General features: G+C 31.5%; 3 protein-coding genes across 3 annotated transcripts in view; 1 reads left to right on the top strand and 2 right to left on the bottom strand.

Annotated features, from left to right (window-relative positions):
• Nucleotides 1–606: 606 nt before the first annotated feature.
• On the top strand, nt 607–3462 carry LOC148304226 (protein artemis-like). The gene is made up of 3 exons (XM_088268615.1): nt 607–1058; nt 1744–2197; nt 2759–3462. The coding sequence occupies exons 1-3, from the start codon at nt 803–805 to the stop codon at nt 3354–3356; spliced, it is 1308 nt and encodes a 435-aa protein (XP_088124741.1). The 5' UTR covers nt 607–802; the 3' UTR covers nt 3357–3462.
• On the bottom strand, nt 3457–7528 carry LOC148304227 (NFU1 iron-sulfur cluster scaffold homolog, mitochondrial-like). The gene is made up of 5 exons (XM_088268616.1): nt 7321–7528; nt 6910–7136; nt 6624–6809; nt 5333–5520; nt 3457–3699 (listed from the first exon to the last, which is right to left on the bottom strand). The coding sequence occupies exons 1-5, from the start codon at nt 7383–7385 to the stop codon at nt 3574–3576; spliced, it is 792 nt and encodes a 263-aa protein (XP_088124742.1). The 5' UTR covers nt 7386–7528; the 3' UTR covers nt 3457–3573.
• A 1559-nt stretch (nt 7529–9087) lies between these two features.
• spz3 (Spaetzle domain-containing protein 3) overlaps nt 9088–20677 on the bottom strand; it is a 71480-nt gene continuing 59890 nt past the window's right edge. The window contains exons 5-8 of the mRNA XM_088268697.1: nt 15832–15956; nt 13379–13642; nt 12158–12283; nt 9088–11591 (exon numbers count right to left, since the gene is read on the bottom strand). Of these exons, the coding sequence (XP_088124823.1) occupies nt 11435–11591; nt 12158–12283; nt 13379–13642; nt 15832–15956 (672 nt within the window). The 3' untranslated portion in view covers nt 9088–11434. The remainder of the gene's footprint in view (nt 11592–12157; nt 12284–13378; nt 13643–15831; nt 15957–20677) is intronic.

A 20677-nucleotide genomic window follows, 5' to 3' on the forward strand; every position in this document is an offset into this window, starting at 1 on the left:
ATTAATGGATGTGGATAAGAATCGACAAAGAAGGTAATGTAACACAGAGTAAAACAAAATCGCTACCGATAAGAATCTTTGTTTATAAAAAAATTAAGTTTCGTTAAACTTGTTCAGGTTATGTTATGAATCCTTCATGGTATAAAGTAAAAATAAAAAATACATTTAGGTCTTCCAACGACCACTATTAATCTTTAAATTGGCCGTAGGCCTAATAATAGAATGTGACTTGACTAGAAGTGTTTTTTTTAACAATTAATTATATTGCACGCGATTTTTTTTTGTATGCTAGCGCTACAAATAAATATGTATTTTTTTTCTTGCTGTATATTTTCGAAGTATAACGGTATCTTGGATATCCTAATGCCCTTCAAATACCTGTCGATTTTCATGAATATCATCAGCGCTAACTAGATCACGATATGATCGAAGGGTAAGTAGTTAGGTATCGAAGCTTAAAATGCTATATTTGTTAGTTATATATTCGTAAATGTATTTTTAAAATAATTGAATAATGATTGCAAAATCAGTAATTTAGACTATACAACTAACCCCTTATTCATAAAATAGAAACTCGACAGCCTTAAAAAAATCAGCTGTTTCTTTGACATTCTAATTTTTGACAGCGGCAGAGTTTTGTCGGGTTTTTAAGAAAAATAATTTAATTTTAACGATATTTTTGTGATGTTGAGTGTATGTAATCTTCTGAATCGTAAAGCGGAACATTACCATTTTTAATTTTTTATTAATTCAATGTAATGGATTGAACATTTTCCTTAGTATTATTCCATAACCTGTTAAAATGAGTACATTTTGTGGAATAATAAAGGAAATTGAAGGAATATCAGTTGATCAATTTCAAAAACAAAATCTCAAATCTCGCGTATTTTTTTTGTCTCATTGTCACAGTGACCACATGGTCGGTATAAACAGTGATGCCTTTTTATCTCTTCTTGAAATTAATAAATGGAGCATATTTACTTCCGAGATAAGTTCAGTTATTTTAAATAATAAGTTCCCGAGACTAAGTAAATATGTAAAAGCCTTGAGCGTCGAAGGTAATTATTTATTTTTAAGTGATATTTTACTTCTAGTAAAAATGCACGGGACTCATACTTGTACGAGTATGGGGGCTTGTGCACTACCCGGAATTTTACCGTCTGGCAGTCTGGTTTTTAAAAATAAAAGCGACTACGGCAGTTTAACATGATCGAATTTATGTGCACCGTGATCACGCACCGATCAAGCGCACTGATCCGAAGAAAGAAAGACAAAAGCACAAGCCAATCATCCGTTTATCATGCTGACTGAAGTGCTGGACGGTAAAATTCCGTGTAGTGCACAAACGCCCTATGGGTTTACAACCCATGAATGCCCTTGTCATTGCTGCAATTTTTATTTATGTGAACTATCGGGTGATAGGGAAAACAAGGAATGAGATGGTGTCAAACAATTATTTTGGGTCTATGCAAATTGGCAAATTTAGTGGTGTCGTCAGGGAGTTTTTGAAAAGCCTTTATTATAAGTTTTTTATAAATATTTTTGAGACCTATTTAAAATGTTTATTTCTGACTATTACTTTGTAGACGCATAATTCTTATTTGTTCAAATGTAAAAATACAAATTTCAATAGGTATGATGGGGTTTTTTTAAAAAAATTGCAATAAGAACAGATTTATTCCTGTTCGTGTTTTTTTTAAATTTATTGAGATCTGAATTTTAATAAATTTCTGTTTGTTTTAGAAAAGCATACTATCCTAGTGCCACACGATTCTAGGAATAATGATAAGTTTATCAGTGTTAGTCTTATTCCTGCCGGCCATTGTCCCGGCTCTGTAATGTTTCTTTTCCAAACCGCCGATGAGGCTACCATACTCTACACCGGAGACTTCCGACTGTACCCGAAAGACTTGCGCAAAATCACACATCTAAGGACGCAAGCGGGAGAACCTATAATAATAGACAAGATGTATTTCGATTCCACATTTTGGAACGAGCTGTATTCAGATTTTCCGAGTCGCGAGAAGAGTTCCAACATCATTAGTGATATCGCAAAAGAATGGATATCTAAAGGAGAAGATTACATTGTGAATTTGAATAATCCAGCTTATTACGGTTCTGAGTTTTTGTACAAGGATGTGTCTGACAAATTGAAGATGCCAATACATGTCCATGAGGATGTTTATCATTCATACAGGTAAAGAAAATTATTGGACTGTAATAATATTATATTACGTTTGACGATAAATAATCTGGATCAGTTAGTTCAATGTATCAAAATGTTTTTTGATAATGATTGTGAAATATTAGAGCTTGCATCATTTTGGACCCATCATGTTTGTGAATACATAGCACTGCGCATTTGAAACATCCTAAATAGAGATGTTGAACTTGCAACAATTGCAAAAACGTGCGTTCCGCAATATAAATCTGCACGCTTGCTCTCGACTAAGCACCAACTTCTGCAGCTTGGAGCACGTAAACATATCCATTAAGAACAATTGCAGAGCGTAAGTTGTTTGTGAACATACGCAGCTTGATGATCCTTCAGTGTACATTTGGAGTGACTTTTACAGTGCTTTTTTCAAAATACGTTTTTAAATACAAATACGGTTTTCATTATACATAAAATCGAACCTTGACACTGGTATCTTCCATATAAACAAATTGTAAAATTGCATGTTTCCACCACTTTTGCGTATTTGTTTAATGATGAAAGCATACTTTTTGTGAAAACATATTCTATAACTTTTTTTAGGCGAATTGCTGACATGGAAGGGGTATTTACAAAAAATTCTAAGGAGACACAAATCCACAGCTGCACGTCCATCAAGGGGTGTGGCATGAGACAACTGGTTTGTAGGAATAGTCGAGAATTACACATACGTCACATTAGGCCTAGTGCTCAGAAATGGTCAAAAATAAACATTGATTCCGATGCACCAATTTTCTCAGAGGACGTTTCAGGATTTTATGTTTGCTATTCAAATCATTGTAGTTTTAATGAATTGAAGGCATTCATTCAATATTTTAAACCTAAATCCATCGAACCATGTGTCGTCCCAGGCAAAAATATTAGCCGTAAAGGTGTGGAGAACATTTCCCTGCAGGAAGAATTTTATGAATCTATAAACAAATTTTGTAAACAGTTTTTGAAAATGCCCTGTAAAATTAAACAACATAATGAGAGAGAAGAAATGAATCATATTAGCTCATTACATGATCCAGAAATTGTTCCACAATCACAATCAATGAATAAATGCAGTATAATTTATCCTGAAAGTGATGAGGAACCGCCAGTGAAGAGTTCAAGACTGACCAAATTAAAAATAAACTTTGATAAGATATCCAATTAAAATATGTATAAACTTAAAAAACTTTACCAATATTATCATGTAAGTGAAAAATTATTTTTAAGATATTTTTTTATGAAGAAAAATAATAAAACAACCTTAGTATAAATAGTGTTTATATATATATATATATATATATGATGTAGGAAGAATTTTTATTTTTAACACTACGAAAATAAATAACAAAGTTTATTGAAATTTATCAATTCCTTTAAATATTTCAATCTTTTATATTATTTTTTTCTTCAAATTCTTTTAAAACCTTTTCGGCCAATTTCTCAGATTCAATGTCGACTTGTTCCACAGCTAAAACTTCAGGGATGTAAAACTGCATCATATTTTGAACCTGTAATAAAATTTATAATTTTGAAATATACAGTGGTATAATTGATATTTTTGAAATCATGTATTTCATTAATGAGATTTCAAAAAAACACGTAGGCTGAATGGAAGCAATTGGCTATTATTGTTAATGAGCAAATAAACTGTACTAGTCCACTCTACTCAGCGGAAATGAAATATGATAATGGAAAACTACTTAAAAAGAAAAAAAACTTATACTATATTTTGAATTTACAACCCAGAAAATAAACAGTCAAAGGAAGTGGTGTTTAATATTTCTAATTTATCTTAATAGTGTTTATTATTTTTTATTCAAAAGGTTTTGAAATTTCAATTTAAAGGATATGAAATTTGAAAATATGAGTTTTCAGTTGTGATTGATATTAGGAATCTGGATTTTTTCAAACAGAACCGATCCAGGAAGCAGAACCTGCAAAAGTATTGTCCTCAAACTTGATCTTGGTGTGGTGTCTGAGTCCAGAAAGACGTGATTTGGAAGTGTCTTGGTTTTGATATTTTTTACTAGGTCCAATAAATATTTCGGGGCAATTTGGTATAAGGATATAAACACTGTCCAGCATTGAATTTTTCTGGCAAGTGAAGATCTGGCAGATATTGGGAGGCCTGGGACAATTTTATCAACCCTTTGATGACTTCGTTGCTGCATTGAATACAGATTGTAGTTTGTTTGGTATTTCGGGAGACTTGGATAGATTTTATGTCAGTAGTCTATGCGCAAACTCGTAAATGCCTACACTCCGTGCAAAGCAAAGCATCGCATGCTACTAATGAAATTTTAAAATGGCTGTGAAAGCAATATCTAAATATACAAAAAGTTTTTATGTTACTTTCTGCAACTAATCAATATGATAAAACAATACACTGGACCTAAATGGATATATAAAATTATGAGAGGTATAGTAAATATCTAAAATATTGTAAATGTTGGGTATAAATGGATTTTTTTCCGATGCTTGGGATTGGAGTTATACATAGTAAAAAACCATATTTTACTGACATCTTCATTGGAATCAGTCATCCATAGTATATTATAACTCTATGTATGTACTTAGAAACATTACCATAAGTACTTATCGCTCACTCCTTTCAAGAACGTCATAAATCAAAAAACGTAATATTTCAGGAGAACGTTTTTAGAGTTTAAAAATATAACACAATGCATAAAAAATAAATATCAAGCCACTTATGTAACTTTTTACTGTGCAGCAAATATTTTTAGGTACAATTTGAAGGTTTTTTCTCCATTTGAAAAATATTTAGTATATTTAAAAAAATAATTAAACAATACCTTTTCTTCAAAATGCAATAACAACACTTTCTGCCCTGTAGTGGGCAAATATTAAGTTAAAAATATGCCTATTTTGCTGGGATATAGAACATTTTCTGGGCATTCCGAAAACATGCACAACTAAAAAATGACGATTTTTGATTTATGACGTTCTTGAAAGGAGTGAGCGTTATGATGAACATAAATACATAAAAATATTACAAGATAATTTCAGCTAACAATAGGCGACACCACAGGCCTACTTCTTTCCTATTAGAATAAAAAACTTAAATTGATATTTGATGTTTAAATTTGAGTCAATTTTATGAATAAATATACTCATACTCACTCCATTTTTCAGTGTTACAATTGAACTAGGGCATGAACTACAAGACCCTTGCATTTTCAGTTTAAGTATACCATCCTTGAACTCTACAAACAGAATATCCCCTCCATCTTCTTGTACAGTTGGCCGGATACGAGTGTCGAGGAGTTCTTTAATCATCTGAACAGTTTCATCATCATCTTCGCTGAATTCTGCAAATATTACTTTTCATTAATTCATCAGGACTGAAAGTACTACTTTTCTGGAAGAAAGACCCACTTCTGTGCCGAGTGGTACCACTATGACTTATAGAATTCATTCGGTGTAATAACACAATAGTGAATTAAAATTTTATGGGGGTAAAGTAATTAAATAATTACAATGGAACCTCGGGTTACTAATGTAAACAGTCAATATTATAAACAATATTGGTTAAAAAAAAACCTAATGAAAAACTTGTCTCTAACTGAATTTTAGGTTGTGAACAAAAGCTTGAGTTAAAAAAGGAGGAAAAATTCCACAGACCATCAATATATAATGAAAACAATGTTATCAGACAACATTGTCGATTTATTTTGTAGGTAGCATTTTTCCATTATAAATAAATAGAAACCATGATATGTGACACAATGTTTCTTAAATATTGCATTTGGTTACTTTTCTTAAACATGCGATATGTATTCAATAACCTAAATTCAACTCTCTTTTTCTGACCTTTATTCGCATCTAACCCTTAAAAGCGTCTTTTAAATACTGTTGGTAGATAGCGGGAGACGCTTAAAAGCGATCTATTTGATTATTCTTGCGGTCTCTTGCGAGACACCAAAAAACATTGTACAGATCAGAATTGGGTTTGCGGTTACTTACGATTAGTATACTGACGGTCGGGCAGCAGACTGAGTATAATACAGTTGATGAAAAAACCGCCCGACAGCAATGTGTTAATATCTTGATTTTATAAAGGTGGGGACTGACCGGAGCATTTCGTTGTAATGTAACATTCGCGGTGAGCATCCGAATTCAGATGGAGTACTCAGAACAAGCGGCGAGCAGCTCAGCTTGCTGTACTGACTTTACGAATGCTCGTATTGTAACATGTTACATTACGACGAAATGACTCCGGTCAGTCCCTACCTTAAAAAGAACATGTCTGCTGTAAAATTATGTGTGCAGGCTAAACACAAATAAAGTTCACACTTAATTCATCACTACATACTATGGTGTGAATAAATCATAAGCTTAAGCTACTGAACGACTACCCATCTTGTTTTTCTTGAGAGTAAACATTGATAATGATCATTTAAAAAAAACTTGCGTGTGTCAGTGGATGGCTGAGCATCTGTGAGTACTGGAAGTCCGCTGGCAAAGAAATCCATAATTGTTGCAAATACTTCTGGTTTGAGCAATTTCCAATCAACATCATCATCTTGTTTAGTGATTGTTATGAATTCAGGACCAAAGAAAACAGATTTCACTCCTTCAATCCGGAATAACATTTTACCTGAAAAAAAAACTTAAGATAACTAACCTACAAAAGTTTATGTTGTTTGATAATATTATAGAATGTAAAATATTGGTTTCATAAACACATGAATAGTTACCTAAAGGGCTACAGAATGCAGCTGTTCCATTGGGAAAATCCATAGTTTGTCCGGCTTCCAGCACATTTCTACCAGGAAGAAATTTTAAGCTGTTCGGATTAGGCGTATCTTGTGTTTGGATGAACATACTTCTATGTTGAATGGTAAAATTGTTAACTTTTTTCCGATTTATTATCGATAAACCCATACTATTGAAGGATCTTGAGTAAACATATTTGTTTTTAATCCTAAAATAATGTCAAAATTATTATTTACTTTTTACACACAGAAAGAATGATACGTTTTGACAATCATCAATCATGGAAGTAATATACAATTTACAATTCCCATAATAATAATAGCGGAGTAACGTTAAAAAATAAGTATGAAATCTGTTAAATCAAAGGCTCTTTAAGGTAGAAAATAACTTACAGAAATTGATTATTGATACTGAATTGAATTATTCTACGAGATTTCTGGACAAAATTACGAAACATTTTGATAACTTATGGAGCTGCAAATTGTATTTTATACAAGAAAAAAATCTTATGTAAAAATATATTATGAGATTATGTATTTTTAATATCGATGTACATGTCTATTATTTTGTCGCAGCTGTCAAACAATTCTGAATGCAAGTGAAGTAAGCAATAATAACTTGGCAACCCAAGTAAAGTAACATAAAAAAGTAAATGTACGTTTTCATGGATAAAGAAAATTGATACACTCTAAAAGTGTGACACTCCATGTGGAGGCTATGTAAGTAGGTACCTACAACAATAAAAATGAAAGTTTTAGAAAAAGGTATACAGAATTAAGAACCTTTTTGAATTTCATTAGATCTACCGATCTACTGAAATGGCTTACTACTTATTAAATAATTGAAAGAAAATGTCCCCTCCCTCTTTTTCCGCAAAAAGGGGGAGGAGATAAGGCTCATAAGTTTTTTGGTGTTTTTTGTTATTTGTACGAGTGTTTTTGCCTAGAATTTTCACTCATGAATTACATGAAATTATAGTAACTTTAAACATAAACAGAAAATCCACTCACAAGTAGGCATAGGCTATGAAACTTATAAAGTTGAAGCCTGAGTAGGGACATGATAAACGGTTTACATAAGCCGTAGCTAGATTTCAGAGTCACTTGGACGTTAGGTAATCAAAAAAAAAAGTTATTTGTCGATATAATGTAATCGATATGCAATTCCGAGTCCCCTAGTTATTTAAACTACTCTTACTTTCCTCTATTTCTTTCTCGTACATCAGAAATGTCCTTCGGCATAAGCTCCGTTTACGTTTTCTGCATCTCGTCAAACATATTCCACTCCTATATTCATGAATCTGGAATGCATATCTGATTACTGTGCTTTTTTGTTATTTTAATCAAGTCAACACCACATTGATTTTAAGCTTTATCCTATGCACCACTTGGGTGCGGATAGGGATCAGATATAGTTATTAATAAAAACAAATGGATAATGTTGCACGTATGGGATATCATTGACAATGGTTGTTTTTGATATACATACTGAAAAAACCTCTTACAACCTATTACTAGCCCGTAGAGCTGAATACAAACTAGTCTGCAACTAGCTCTATGTTTTTAGTTTTTTACTTATAATATATCGTGATGGAACTACATTTAACGAGATATATGAATTTTTTTTTTTGACTGGTTACTAGTCTAATGAATTTGGTAACAACAAAACCTGATCATTGGTTTAATAAAAAATATTGTAAAACGTAAAAATAGTGTAGTCTGCAACATAACTCTTAGTTTTAGTATTTTACTCACATATCTTGACGGAACTACATTTAACAAGATATGTATACAGCAATAATTTTTTTTACTGGTTACTGACTACTGAGACTTAATGAATTCGGCAAAAATGAATCCCGATCACTGGTTTGATAAAAAATATTGTATAAAGCTATTTATTTAGTGTTTTACTTCTTTTATAAACTTCAATTGATTTCTCCATCTCTTTAGCTATAATTCGGATCTTCCTTATCCTATAGAGATAGATAATGGGACTAATGGATAAATCCATTATAAGCCAAATGATGGTGCATGAATATAAATTGTTGCAAAACAAAGGCTTTAATAGGCAGGTAATATGAATTGAATTTGATCAAATTATCATACAATGATTAATTTTAAATTTTAATAACTAAGCATAAATGAAAGTCAATATTTAATATCATTTTTATTGAAATTGAATTAGGTGTACAAAATAAAAAGGACATGTAGACAAAGGTATATGGTATTCCTAATATTATGTATGTAGGAACACCTACAGTATAGGAAATGGTAATTTGTAGAAAAACAAAGTTTAAAAAAGTCAAATACATAAAATAAACCAAAATGGAAATAAAATCTTAAAATTAAATGATATGGAAACCCTAAAAGTGAATAAGCCTTTATAACTTTAATACGATTTGAAAGAGTTTTGAAATAAATTTTGAATTGCTGGAATTTAGCAATTGAAATGATCAATGGAAAAAGAGTTTAATTTTTTTATGTGAATAAATATAACTATCGACTTTATTGAAATATTTTAGTAAAAGCTTTTAAGATTTCCTTGTATCATTGTGAATACAAAGGTATATATGCATTCAAATACACATTTTCATACTTGCTTTCCATTTAATTACATCTCATTATTTGTTATGATATTACACATACTTCAAACACCTTACATTTAATTTAAATAAATACCTTCAGGGGGTGACAACCTTTGGTTAATATTGCTTCCCAAAGAATTAAAGATGAGCAGAATGATAAACACCATTTTGAGAATAGAACAAAGTTGTAAAGAATCGTGTTTAATGACTAATTCACTAAAATGCATTTATTACCAAAGATTTGTGATACAATATGCAAATGAATAATAAGTTAGGTAATTGAATGCATTGATTTATCATAACTTAATAATATTCTTCGTTATTTTCCAGTTAGGTTGCAATAGAGCTAAAAATAGTTATCCACCTGAAAATGTATTCAATTATTCTGATAACAGAAATTTAACAAATTAATGAAAGGGTGAATAGAAATACATAAAAACTTTTTCTGATTATAAAGACTTGGGTTACAATAAAGTGATTTTTTTAATGGAAATAATTTGAGATCAAAAATAATAATTGCTACAATCGATCTTTTGTAAAAGCTACTTATTCATTTATTTTAAATTCAGAAAAAACAACTTCTTATACGTCAGTATAAATAGTTTTTTTTCTATGTAAAATATTGAAATAAACAAAAAAAAAAATTCACAGATGACATGTTTTGGAATAATCAAGTTAGAAATGAAGCATTTATTTTGGAAAGCAATATTTTATGAATGATTGATGCAATTAATAATTAACTACATGTAATTGGATAAACAATGGTAACATTAGGCATATTAGATTAAAGAACATATAAAAATATCAAATTATTTGTGAACGCCTTCAGATTCACAAAAAAAAGAAAACTACATATAAAAACTCACCACAGTGGTAATTGAATTGTAATATTATGATTATTTACTAAACATTAAAACTTTATCATCAATGCACAAAAAAGAGGAAAAAAATGAAAACTTATCTAAGTACATATACAAAATAGGCAGTGACAGTGTCAACATACAGAGTATCTTAAGTCTAAAAAATCGTTGGCAACATATTAAAAAATAATAATTTTTACATGTACCTGGGTAGGTGAAAATTAACAACCGCTTAAGATTGCTTGTAAAAGATATGATAATCAACAAAACAAATTTTATTTATGACATTAAAAAATTTGCTCCTGCTGTCTATATTTTTTTGTTGTTGCTAGAAGTTGGTACCCAGATACAAGTCAAAATTTTGTCTTACCTAGGAAGAAGAAAGAGATTAATTGTCTAAAAATAAAGAAAAGTAAGAAAGAAAACTTATTGCTATAAAAAAAAGTATTCTTAAAACATAACATATGGTCACAAACTTTGTATTTACATAATAACCACAAAAGCCTCAAATCTTATAATTATTAGGATAATAGGTGGAATGGTTATTTTTGTAGGATCGGCTGAGGTTTGCGATTTCTGTTTGGAATGTTAAGTTTTAAGAAATGAATATGTACGCTATGGACCATGGGCATGCACTGATTACATTGAGTATAATGCAGTCTTTTAAAATTAACTTAATATAAAGGGCTTAAGAAGATTAACTTAAATTTGTGAGTAATTTAAAGGAAAATATTATGAAAGATTATGTCGAAGACAATTAGTCGTAAGGATAATCCCATCCACTTAGTTTATATGGCAAATTGATTATTAGGAAAGAGAGAAATAGTAAAGATTTAATTATTACTTTGGCAAATGTCTAACAAAATACTCCAGAATGTAATTCACAAGTATTTTATTAGACATCAATAAGAAATGAATAAAAGAAAACACAGTGGATGGGATTAGGACAAATATAAAGAAAAATATTTAAAATTACAAAATAATGTCTAAAATAAATGAGAAATTAAGAGATTCGCACAGAAGGTGCGTGAGAGGTGATAAATTAAAGTTAATTCCCTTCCGTTAAGGAGTGCAGCGGCAGACACAGCACGAAGGGAAGAGGAACCAATCCATAAAGATACCGGCGCAGTCCTGGTCAGGGTCGTATGCCAGGAGGCGGTGCCATTTGTACTTCTGTTCACAACCACAATCTCCGGCACAGCGGTTGGTCTGAGTTTTACTGTAAACAAACCATGTTATGGGTTAATCACTGCAGTCTGTCTCAGTCTTAATGCAAGCACATCAAGGCTTAGTATAGAGGTTTGTCCCTTTTGATCCTATCCATACGCAGTGGTGTAAGGTACCACAAAGATTTGATGAGATGCAATTTGATCATTAATAATAAAGGCAAGGTGATCAGTCCCGGGTGCCAGATTTTTAGATCTATATGTGTGATAGGATATGGATAAGTGAAGGAACTTAGCATACCTATACGGTAGTACTGATATATGGAAAAGGAAATAGAGGAATGATGGGTAGGTACTTTTGATTATAAAGAGGAATGGGATAATAGCAGACTTATAATGGCAAAAAATTATTTGGAAATTTTCATTTAGATTTTTTCCATTTTGCCTCTTTTATCTGACATGATAAATTATATAAAAACTAGTTGCTCAGTCTTAAGTTCCACTCCAGCATATTTTGCTATGTAAACTATATTGATCTTGTCTTTTATCACATATGTTCTCATTTTTGGAGATATATGTCATTACAATAATAACATAACATAAAAATATAAATACATACGAGCAGACTTCCTGGTGTATGGCTTGCTCGAAGTGCATGGTATTGACTACTGCGCGAACCTTTCCCGCAGAGTTGAGTGCCCAATATGGAGTCACTATTTCCATTTTCGATTCACAAGCGTCAATTCTGAAATGAAACACGTTTATGGATGTTACTTTTTTCCTCCAGTATTCAAAGATTAATAATTTTTTTAATAGTTTTAATCAAAGGATAATTCTATCCTTACATCTTTTGTCAAGTGCCTTTAATAAATTTGTATAAAAATAATAAGATATAATTCAATACCAAAATTTTTCTTTACTGATTTGTAAATTTCACACGAAAGTATCTTTATAATATGAACTACCCATGGACGGAGGTGTGGCTTAACCGCCAAGATATGGCAGCTGGTATGGGGTAAATGTTTTATTTATTTATTTCATTGGGTTAACAACAGTAAACATATATAAAAGAAAACATTAAAAGAATATACATTAAATATAGCCAATTCTAGTACCTAAACAACAGAAATACAAAATGATTAGTACAAAATATTTAGTGTAGATCTAGCAAATGAAGGCGTATCTATGAGTTCTTTTTCATTTGTCTCAACCCTGTGGATTAGTCTGCAGCAACAAATGACACCTCCTTCGCCGTTCCGGTCCTCGGTATAAGTCGCGAAGATATTCGCGGTGTGGGTTTCCTCTGGCGTTTGTTCCCTCGATCGTTTCATCTATTATTAGGTGCAGGAATCCCTTCTGTCTCAACTGGCTATATGTTATCAGTAATCTCATTAGGCAATATGTTTATTCGTCATTATAAGTCATTGTCTTTATTCATAAGTATTGTAAATACTGATATTTTTTCTTCTTTTCTTCTGTATTTATTTTTAATAGGCATAGGGATCCATACATCCATACATCCTCCTCCCCCCTCATTAATCTGCATAGAGTTTTTATTCCTTATGAATGAATTAAAATTATTCCTCTATGCGCAGCTAACAAAGAGTCCCCCAGGACTTTATAACCGCTGCGGGTGGATGGTGGGTTTAGAACAATTCTTTATTTTAGTGGTTTCACACAAACATCATGGTTAGATTAACGCAGAGAACATCATAGTCTAAGCTTAACTTGAGGGTGTACTGTTTACACCCGCGCAGTGCCAGGCGGGTTTCCCGCAAGGTATCGGACCCTCCTGGGTTTAGAACAAAAAAAAATGGCAACATGTTATCAGTAAGATTACCTTCCGCTGGAGTTGCCCTGGTTGGTGTTGAGGAAAGGTGGCGCCGAGGGGGCCGAGGTGGGGCGCGCGCGGCTCTGCGTCTGGCGCGCGCGGCGTAGGAAGGGGCTGTCCGCGGGGCCCTCGTGTGGCTCAAGCGGGTCGGGCACGCCGGGCGCGCCGCGCTTGCCGCGCCGGGGCAGCCCGTACTCGGTGAACACCGTGAAGTCTCCGTACATCCGCTTCATCAGCGCCTTGTTCTCGTCGATGAAGTGCTCGATGCGGTCACTGGACGAACAAATGCAAACTTAATAGGGTATTATCACTAGGGAGGAATATCTAATTTAACATACTTAACCTATAAAGGATTGTGTAAGACTCGTTTCGTGTTTATAACAACCGTTATAATCAATATTTTCATTCATCATTTTCTTTTGCAAAATTCACCTATCAAAATATCGCAGATTCATAAAGGGATATGCCCCATAACACACCCGATGACGTTGATGACGTATATATATATATAAAATATCTCAAGTTTAACCTTAATATCTCCCTTACTTCTCTTCCGATTTCAATAAGAATGTTACCGATAGTCTTGTGATTTTTCATATTAATTTATTAGCCAATAATAACACATCATTAGAATGATCCATTGAATCCTTCGCACTGTCACCACATTCGCCTATATATAAAATATATCAAATAGAAAACAATCAGGGATCCAAAATGAATGACCCAAAAAAATACTTGATGGAAAGATATTTGTATTAGTGATTCGTCATATTTTCTCTTTTTTTCCTTTAAACATGATTCTTACCCTATGTTTTTTTATACGTCTATTTACTGTACCTTTTATTGCTTTATATTTTACATTTTGCCCTGTGTTTGTAACTTTCTTATCTGTTTACCTTATACTTGTTAACCTTATTCCCATGTCCTAAAATGAGTAATGGAAATTACTCATCAGGAATATTACATATATAGTAAGTGACATATTGCTCACTCCTTTCAAGAACGTCATAAATCAAAAAACTTGATTTTTCTGGAGAACGTTTTTAAAGTTTAAAAATATAATACAATGTATTAAAAATAAATACAAAGCCACTTATTGAACTTATTACTATGCAACAAATCTTTTTAGGTAAAACCTGAAGGTTTTTTCTCCATTTTAAAATATTTAGTATATTTAAAAAAATTATTAAAAAATACCTTTTCTTCAAAATGCAAAAACAATACTTTCTGCCCTGTAGCGGGTAAATATTAAGTTAAAAATATGCTGCTCTTGCTGGGATATAGTACATTTTTTGGGCATTGCGAAAACATGCACAACTGAAAATTGACGATTTTTGATTTATGACGTTCTTGAAAGGAGTGAGCGATATGTTTGAATAAATAAATACATATTATAATTTCTGTTCCTTTTTCTTCTTCTTTTTCTAACCCTTCAACCCCGTCAATGCTAAAAATGTATTTATTTCACAAACTCTTCCCTTTTCAATCATAAGAAAGCATGTGCAAAATCTAATGTGTTGTTTTATTAATAAGATTTTTTGTCGCAAATCCAAATGCTTTGTTAAATTACGATTTTTATTAGATTTTTTATTCATAGCAGTCTTGGGCCGCATTAGGTCCGCGGGCCTATGGTTGGACAAACCTGATTTAAACAAAATCATCAGAGATGCTAATGTGGGTTGTATTTTCATCGCATAAAAATGGACTATTCTAATATTAAGGGTAATTCAATCACCGGCCGACCACCGGAGAGGTCACATCGCTCACTCCTTTCAAGAACGTCATAAATAAAAAAACATGATTTTTCAGGAGAACGTTTTTAAAGTTTAAAAATATAATACAATGTTTTAAAAATAAATATCAAGCCACTTATTGAACTTTTTACTGTGCAACAGATGTTTCTAGGTAAAACCTGAAGGTTTTTTCTCTTGAAAAATATTCAGTATATTTAAAAAAATAATTGAACAATACCATTTCTTCAAAATGCAAAAACAACACTTTCTGCCCTGTAGCTGGTAAATATTAAGTTACAAATATGCCTCTTTTGCTGGGATATAGTACATTTTCTGGCCATTCCAAAAACATGCACAACTGAAAATTGACGATTTTTGATTTATGACGTTCTTGAAAGGAGTGAGCGACATGTATGTTGGATATTTTTTGTTTTTTCGAACACATATAGAAAGAATATATTTAGAATATTTATAGAACTCATTTCCTTTCAATAACTCTTTTCTTTACAAAATCATATAATTATTTCGAAGAAAAACTTATTTTTTCAGTGTAAAAAAGGTGTCATAAGGAAAAAATTAATTACGTAAAATGTTACCTGGATTTAAAGAAAATTATGTTGCGACTTGACGAATACTGGGCCTTAAATATATGCCTACCATCAGATAATATTCACGTACGAAATTAAAGGTGGCAATAACTGGTGGGATGTCAATAATACTACTACTTACACTGGATAGGTGTGTCCCGCCGTTGGACAGTAGAGCTGGTGGAATCGCTTGACACAAGGAACACCTCGGATAAGCTGTCCACGAACTTCCAACCCCAGAGCGACCGATAGAGCACTCCATAGGATCTGAAAACAATTGTAATAATTTATTTATTAAACAATTAATATTATGAATGCGTGTCATTTCGTAAACAACATTTGATATTATAGTGATGGCTTACTATTTCAATGTTGTATCAAATATATTAATTTTTGACAACTCATCGAGGATGAAGAAGAATATGGAAGTCTGGGCATTTACGGGGCAGACGACCGTCATAGGCTGGTTTAAGTGATCACTTTACACACTTGTAAAATTCACCAATTCTACCCATTATTGACAACCACACTACTCAAATTCTTGGAAGTTTGATATATATAAACCAATTTTGAAACATTGTTATTGAATCACTACAACTTCACTAGAGACATATATTGGTGCTCAATAAAAAGCTTCTTTTCATCTCACCAATAGATGTCTCTACTGAAGTTCTAGTGATTAAAGAACATTGTTTAAAAATTGATTCATATACATATATAGAACTTCCAAGAATTTGAGTCGTGTGGTTGTCAATAATGGGTAGAATTGGTGAATGTTACACGTGTGTAAAGTGATCACTTAAACCAGCCTATGACGGTCATCAACCCCGTAAATATCCAGACTTAAAGTAATATGAAAAATAACTCCTATAATTGGAGATAATCCAGATTTGTGAACAAGTATTTGGACACACTAAAAGTGTTGTAAATTATATCAAATAATTCATTTTGTACGCGAACAATTTCAATCCGAAATTATTTGGATCCTACCATGCAGGTAATTCTGTACGGCAGATCAAAAATCCTAATTTCTAAATACGAATTGCTAAATTTACTACTGCTAAAATATTTTTCTTATTTTATCCAATCCTATGTCTGAATGTGATTCGTATAATTTGTTACATTGTTTCTAATCAAATAAAAAAAATAGTAATAAATATGAATTTAAAAAACAATGAAGACGACACCGATGTCTTTGTTATAGGAATTTGAAAATAAACACATTGATGGATCGTTTATTTTATTTTATTGGTAATTTGTGAAAAACCAATCTAGACACAATCCGGGTCATGAATATTGATCGAATTGAGAATTGTATATTCGGATCAGGTAATTCCGTTTTACGAATCCTGGTTAAGGTTTTTGACTCAATGGAAAATCCGTCACCCCTGTGTGCTATTTAAATTAATATTAAATTCAAATTCAAATAAATGTACCAAAAAATAAAACTTTTCATTTTTTATATATGACGGAAAAAAGCCTACATTTTAAAGACACTTTTTACCGTAAGTTATTTTATATTTATTTTTTTAAATTTACCTTTGTGTGCCAGTTTTTTCACTGCACTAGTTATTTATTAATTTAAAATAAGTCCAGGAAAATTACAATAATCGAGGCTACATTTTATATATTATTTTATGTATTAATTTTTAAATCAAACACAGATATTTTTAGTCTATTAAGTTGTATTTTATTAAAAAAAAAAATATTGTGACAAATGATCGCCTAGTTATGGCATTTTCAAACATTCGTTAGAGAATAAGTATAATAAATTAAAATGGAGTTCTACAAATTAAACGCCAAATCAATAATTACAAACGCTTACGTGAATATGTACGAGTAGGTACATACAATACTATGTATGGAGTATTATGCAAAGACATATTTTTAAAATTCAATCCAATAAAGTTTACATAAATTAGAAAAATGCAAACGAAATGGCATTGATCCCATTAATCAAGCCTTGAATGAACATATTTTACACATTACATTCATATTTTTTCAACCTACAACAATATATGAAAAATGTACAATTAAGAGAGAAAATCATAATAAAAATACGGAATTCCATTTAAGCCCATCAAATATGACAAACGATTTAACATTATATTTTTCATTACTAACATAAAATTGTGTTATTTATTCTATTTTTTTTTCGAGAATTATAAAAAAAAGTTTAATCTTTAAAAGATATAATAGGTCATTAATATGAATTCATTTAGAAAAATAGTAAATAAATTCAGCAATAGAAATGAAGACTGTACTGAACCGTTTTTTACTTTGTACAATAATAATTGTAGAGTAGATATTCAGGTGTTTCACGAGTACAATAATGTTGCAATGTTTTAAAAAAACATATTTCTTAAATTGTGTACAAAAGCGCGTATTTTCAAAATTAATATATTTTCTTAAAATTGCAGTGCATACTTAGACATCTATCTTAAACCCGTTAAATTGAAAATTTTAATACTTATAGAAAGTAGGTACTATCAGTATAACAATAATATAATCTTATTCTGAAAATGTCGTTCAGAAGTTTTGGAATTTTTAAAACTACTGAAATGTTTTACATTATTTTCCAATAAAATCATAATCAAGCTAAAAATATTCCAATGTAAGTAAATCAGCTAGTCTCAAAGCTAGAAAACGTATTATGATAATATATTAGGAAATTAAGTCATAAAAGGAATAATAATAAATAAAACGAAGCGGGAAATAATCCTTAAGAAATACAATTAAAGAATTAGGCTTCCTACATAGAGAATAAATGTTAATATCGGAATAATAAACGGTATAATGTTCCCATCTTTCGACACTTGACATTCCTACCCACTTGTTAATTTTTGAATGCTACCTACCCACAAATTTTTGCAACATATTGTAGTAAAAGATTCCTAATACAACGAGCGTGGGGAGAATCGGTATAATATTGAAATCGGTTAAAATTTTAATTGATAAAACAGCACGAAGGAACCGAGCAAATTTAAACAATACGAAAAAAATAAAGGAACTCACCAACTTCACCAAAGAAACACGAGCCATCGGGACTGCAGTCTGCACTACTAACGAGATATTCTAAATAAAGTCTGGCAACTGAATAACACCCACTTCGATATAAAATTACAATTTAATATCGGCAGCACATCAATTGAATATTAAGAATCACAAATAAATAAAAAACGGGCTGCCAAATTTAACATCGTTAAGACCTTGTTAAACTACAGAGATGATTTAATCAATGAATCTACGTTAATAAACAACTTTTAATAGGGAATTAATTACAATTTAAGTGATTTGAATTAATTGAACGAAGTTACATGTTTGCAATGAACGATTTTTATAAAAACGCGAAAATGGGTGTTATTAAATTAACGTGGTAAGCACATTAATCACATTTTGGTGCCAAGATCGGCGTATGGCCGAAACCCAAAGGACTGAAACCGATCGCGCCTTCACGCGACCACGGACGAATCTCGAATGTTGAAAGTCAAAATGTACGCGGGAAGATGAGAAATGGCGGCAATAACGTATCTACCTACTTCACTGCCATCCTATGCTGCGCTACCTCCGTATATATACTATACAGGAACAGAATCGCAGACATTTCTTGCCTACCTCGCTTGTTTGTGACATTACTATAACTGTACAACTTTACTCGGTTATTTTTATTCAATTTAATGTTGCTTCATATTTAGTAAATAAGGTTATAAAAATAGACAAAATGACACTTTTAGTTATCGGATTTATAAACAGTTAAATATCAAAACTTATTGCTTGAATTAATCGTTGTGATTATGTGCATTACACATTATATGTCAGATAACTATGAATTTTATCGCCTGTTTACTAAATTCGCACTAAGTGGTGCTTGTGCACTGCATTAAATTTTAACACAAAAACAGACTTGCTCTTCAATTTGATTATAAGTTCCTTAATCCCATCATGGAGACACATCATTATGGACAAACAATAAAAATATTGGTTAATTTGTTTTAATAAAATATCCTGATTTATCAGCAATGACTATTGGTCAATTCTTTTTTAAATATTAAAAAAACATGACTGCATACCAGAGTTGTAAAGTATGAACTCGTTGCACATGAGCAAGCGTCGAAGATGAAGATCACGAGGTAATATTATGTAGTTTGACACTCTTTCTTGACTACCATATCAAGACCCAAGAAGGAATGTCATTTATGTAGCTTTCCCATATTTTAGTTTTTTTACCTTTACATGTTTTTAGGAACTTGCAAAGTTGTAGCTAGCTAAATAGGCTATACGTTTTTTTAAATTAAATTTAGTATTTTTATTATTCAAAGCTGATGCTTTATGTACATATCATCAAATTTTAACTTAAGTCATCACTCCCCTTTTTCACCCTGCAAAATGTTTCATTTTTGCAGTGTATTTTTTTTGGATCTTATCAATAGATATATCGTAGTCATACAGGAGAAAGTGACCAACTACCAAAACGTAAAATGTTCAGGAGGGCCATTTAAGTCACTTTTGCTTGGCAAGAAAATAAACATCAATGCAGTTAGTAATTTTTACTAAGTCAATATATTATACTTCCAAGTTTAAAATCCTTTGGGATTTTTTCAGGGCAATATTAAGCTAGTAAGATAGCAAATAGTCAATGATCACGTTTTTGTAATACAATGTACTTGGTCACTTACTCCTGGATGACTACGATATCACAAAATTTTAATTTAAGTCATCACTCCCCTTTTTCACCCTGCGAAACGTTTCATTTTTGCAGTGTATTTTTTTGGATCTTATCAATAGATACATTCTAACTGAAAGTAGCCACTGAGTGGTTAGGAATTTTTGTTTTTGATGGTGCGGTATAATATAACGAGGCGATACATGGTATATTCCAGATCACGTCGTGTTGTTCTTTGCTACGTGCTTAAGCGGATAATGATGGGACCGGCCGCGGCCGCAGATTCAGACGCCAGTGACTCAGTGTGACGCCGGCGGCTTGCGTC

The sequence above is a fragment of the Brachycentrus maculatus genome, unplaced genomic scaffold (genome assembly GCF_059751285.1).
Source record: "Brachycentrus maculatus isolate JH-2025_06_01 unplaced genomic scaffold, ASM5975128v1 h1tg000326l, whole genome shotgun sequence".
Classification (NCBI taxonomy): Eukaryota; Metazoa; Arthropoda; class Insecta; order Trichoptera; family Brachycentridae; genus Brachycentrus; species Brachycentrus maculatus.

Bases quoted from the DNA above. Each gene is read 5' to 3' on its own strand.
- LOC148304226 (XM_088268615.1), top strand. From the start codon at position 803: ATGAGTACATTTTGTGGAATAATAAAGGAAATTGAAGGAATATCAGTT. The intron at 1,059-1,743 runs GTAATTATTTAT...TGTTTGTTTTAG, and splicing joins AAAAGCCTTGAGCGTCGAAG to AAAAGCATACTATCCTAGTG. The intron at 2,198-2,758 runs GTAAAGAAAATT...AACTTTTTTTAG, and splicing joins GATGTTTATCATTCATACAG to GCGAATTGCTGACATGGAAG.
- LOC148304227 (XM_088268616.1), bottom strand. From the start codon at position 7,385: ATGTTTCGTAATTTTGTCCAGAAATCTCGTAGAATAATTCAATTCAGT. The intron at 7,137-7,320 runs GTAAGTTATTTT...ACATTATTTTAG, and splicing joins AGTATCAATAATCAATTTCT to GATTAAAAACAAATATGTTT. The intron at 6,810-6,909 runs GTAACTATTCAT...TTTTTTTTTCAG, and splicing joins TGCATTCTGTAGCCCTTTAG to GTAAAATGTTATTCCGGATT.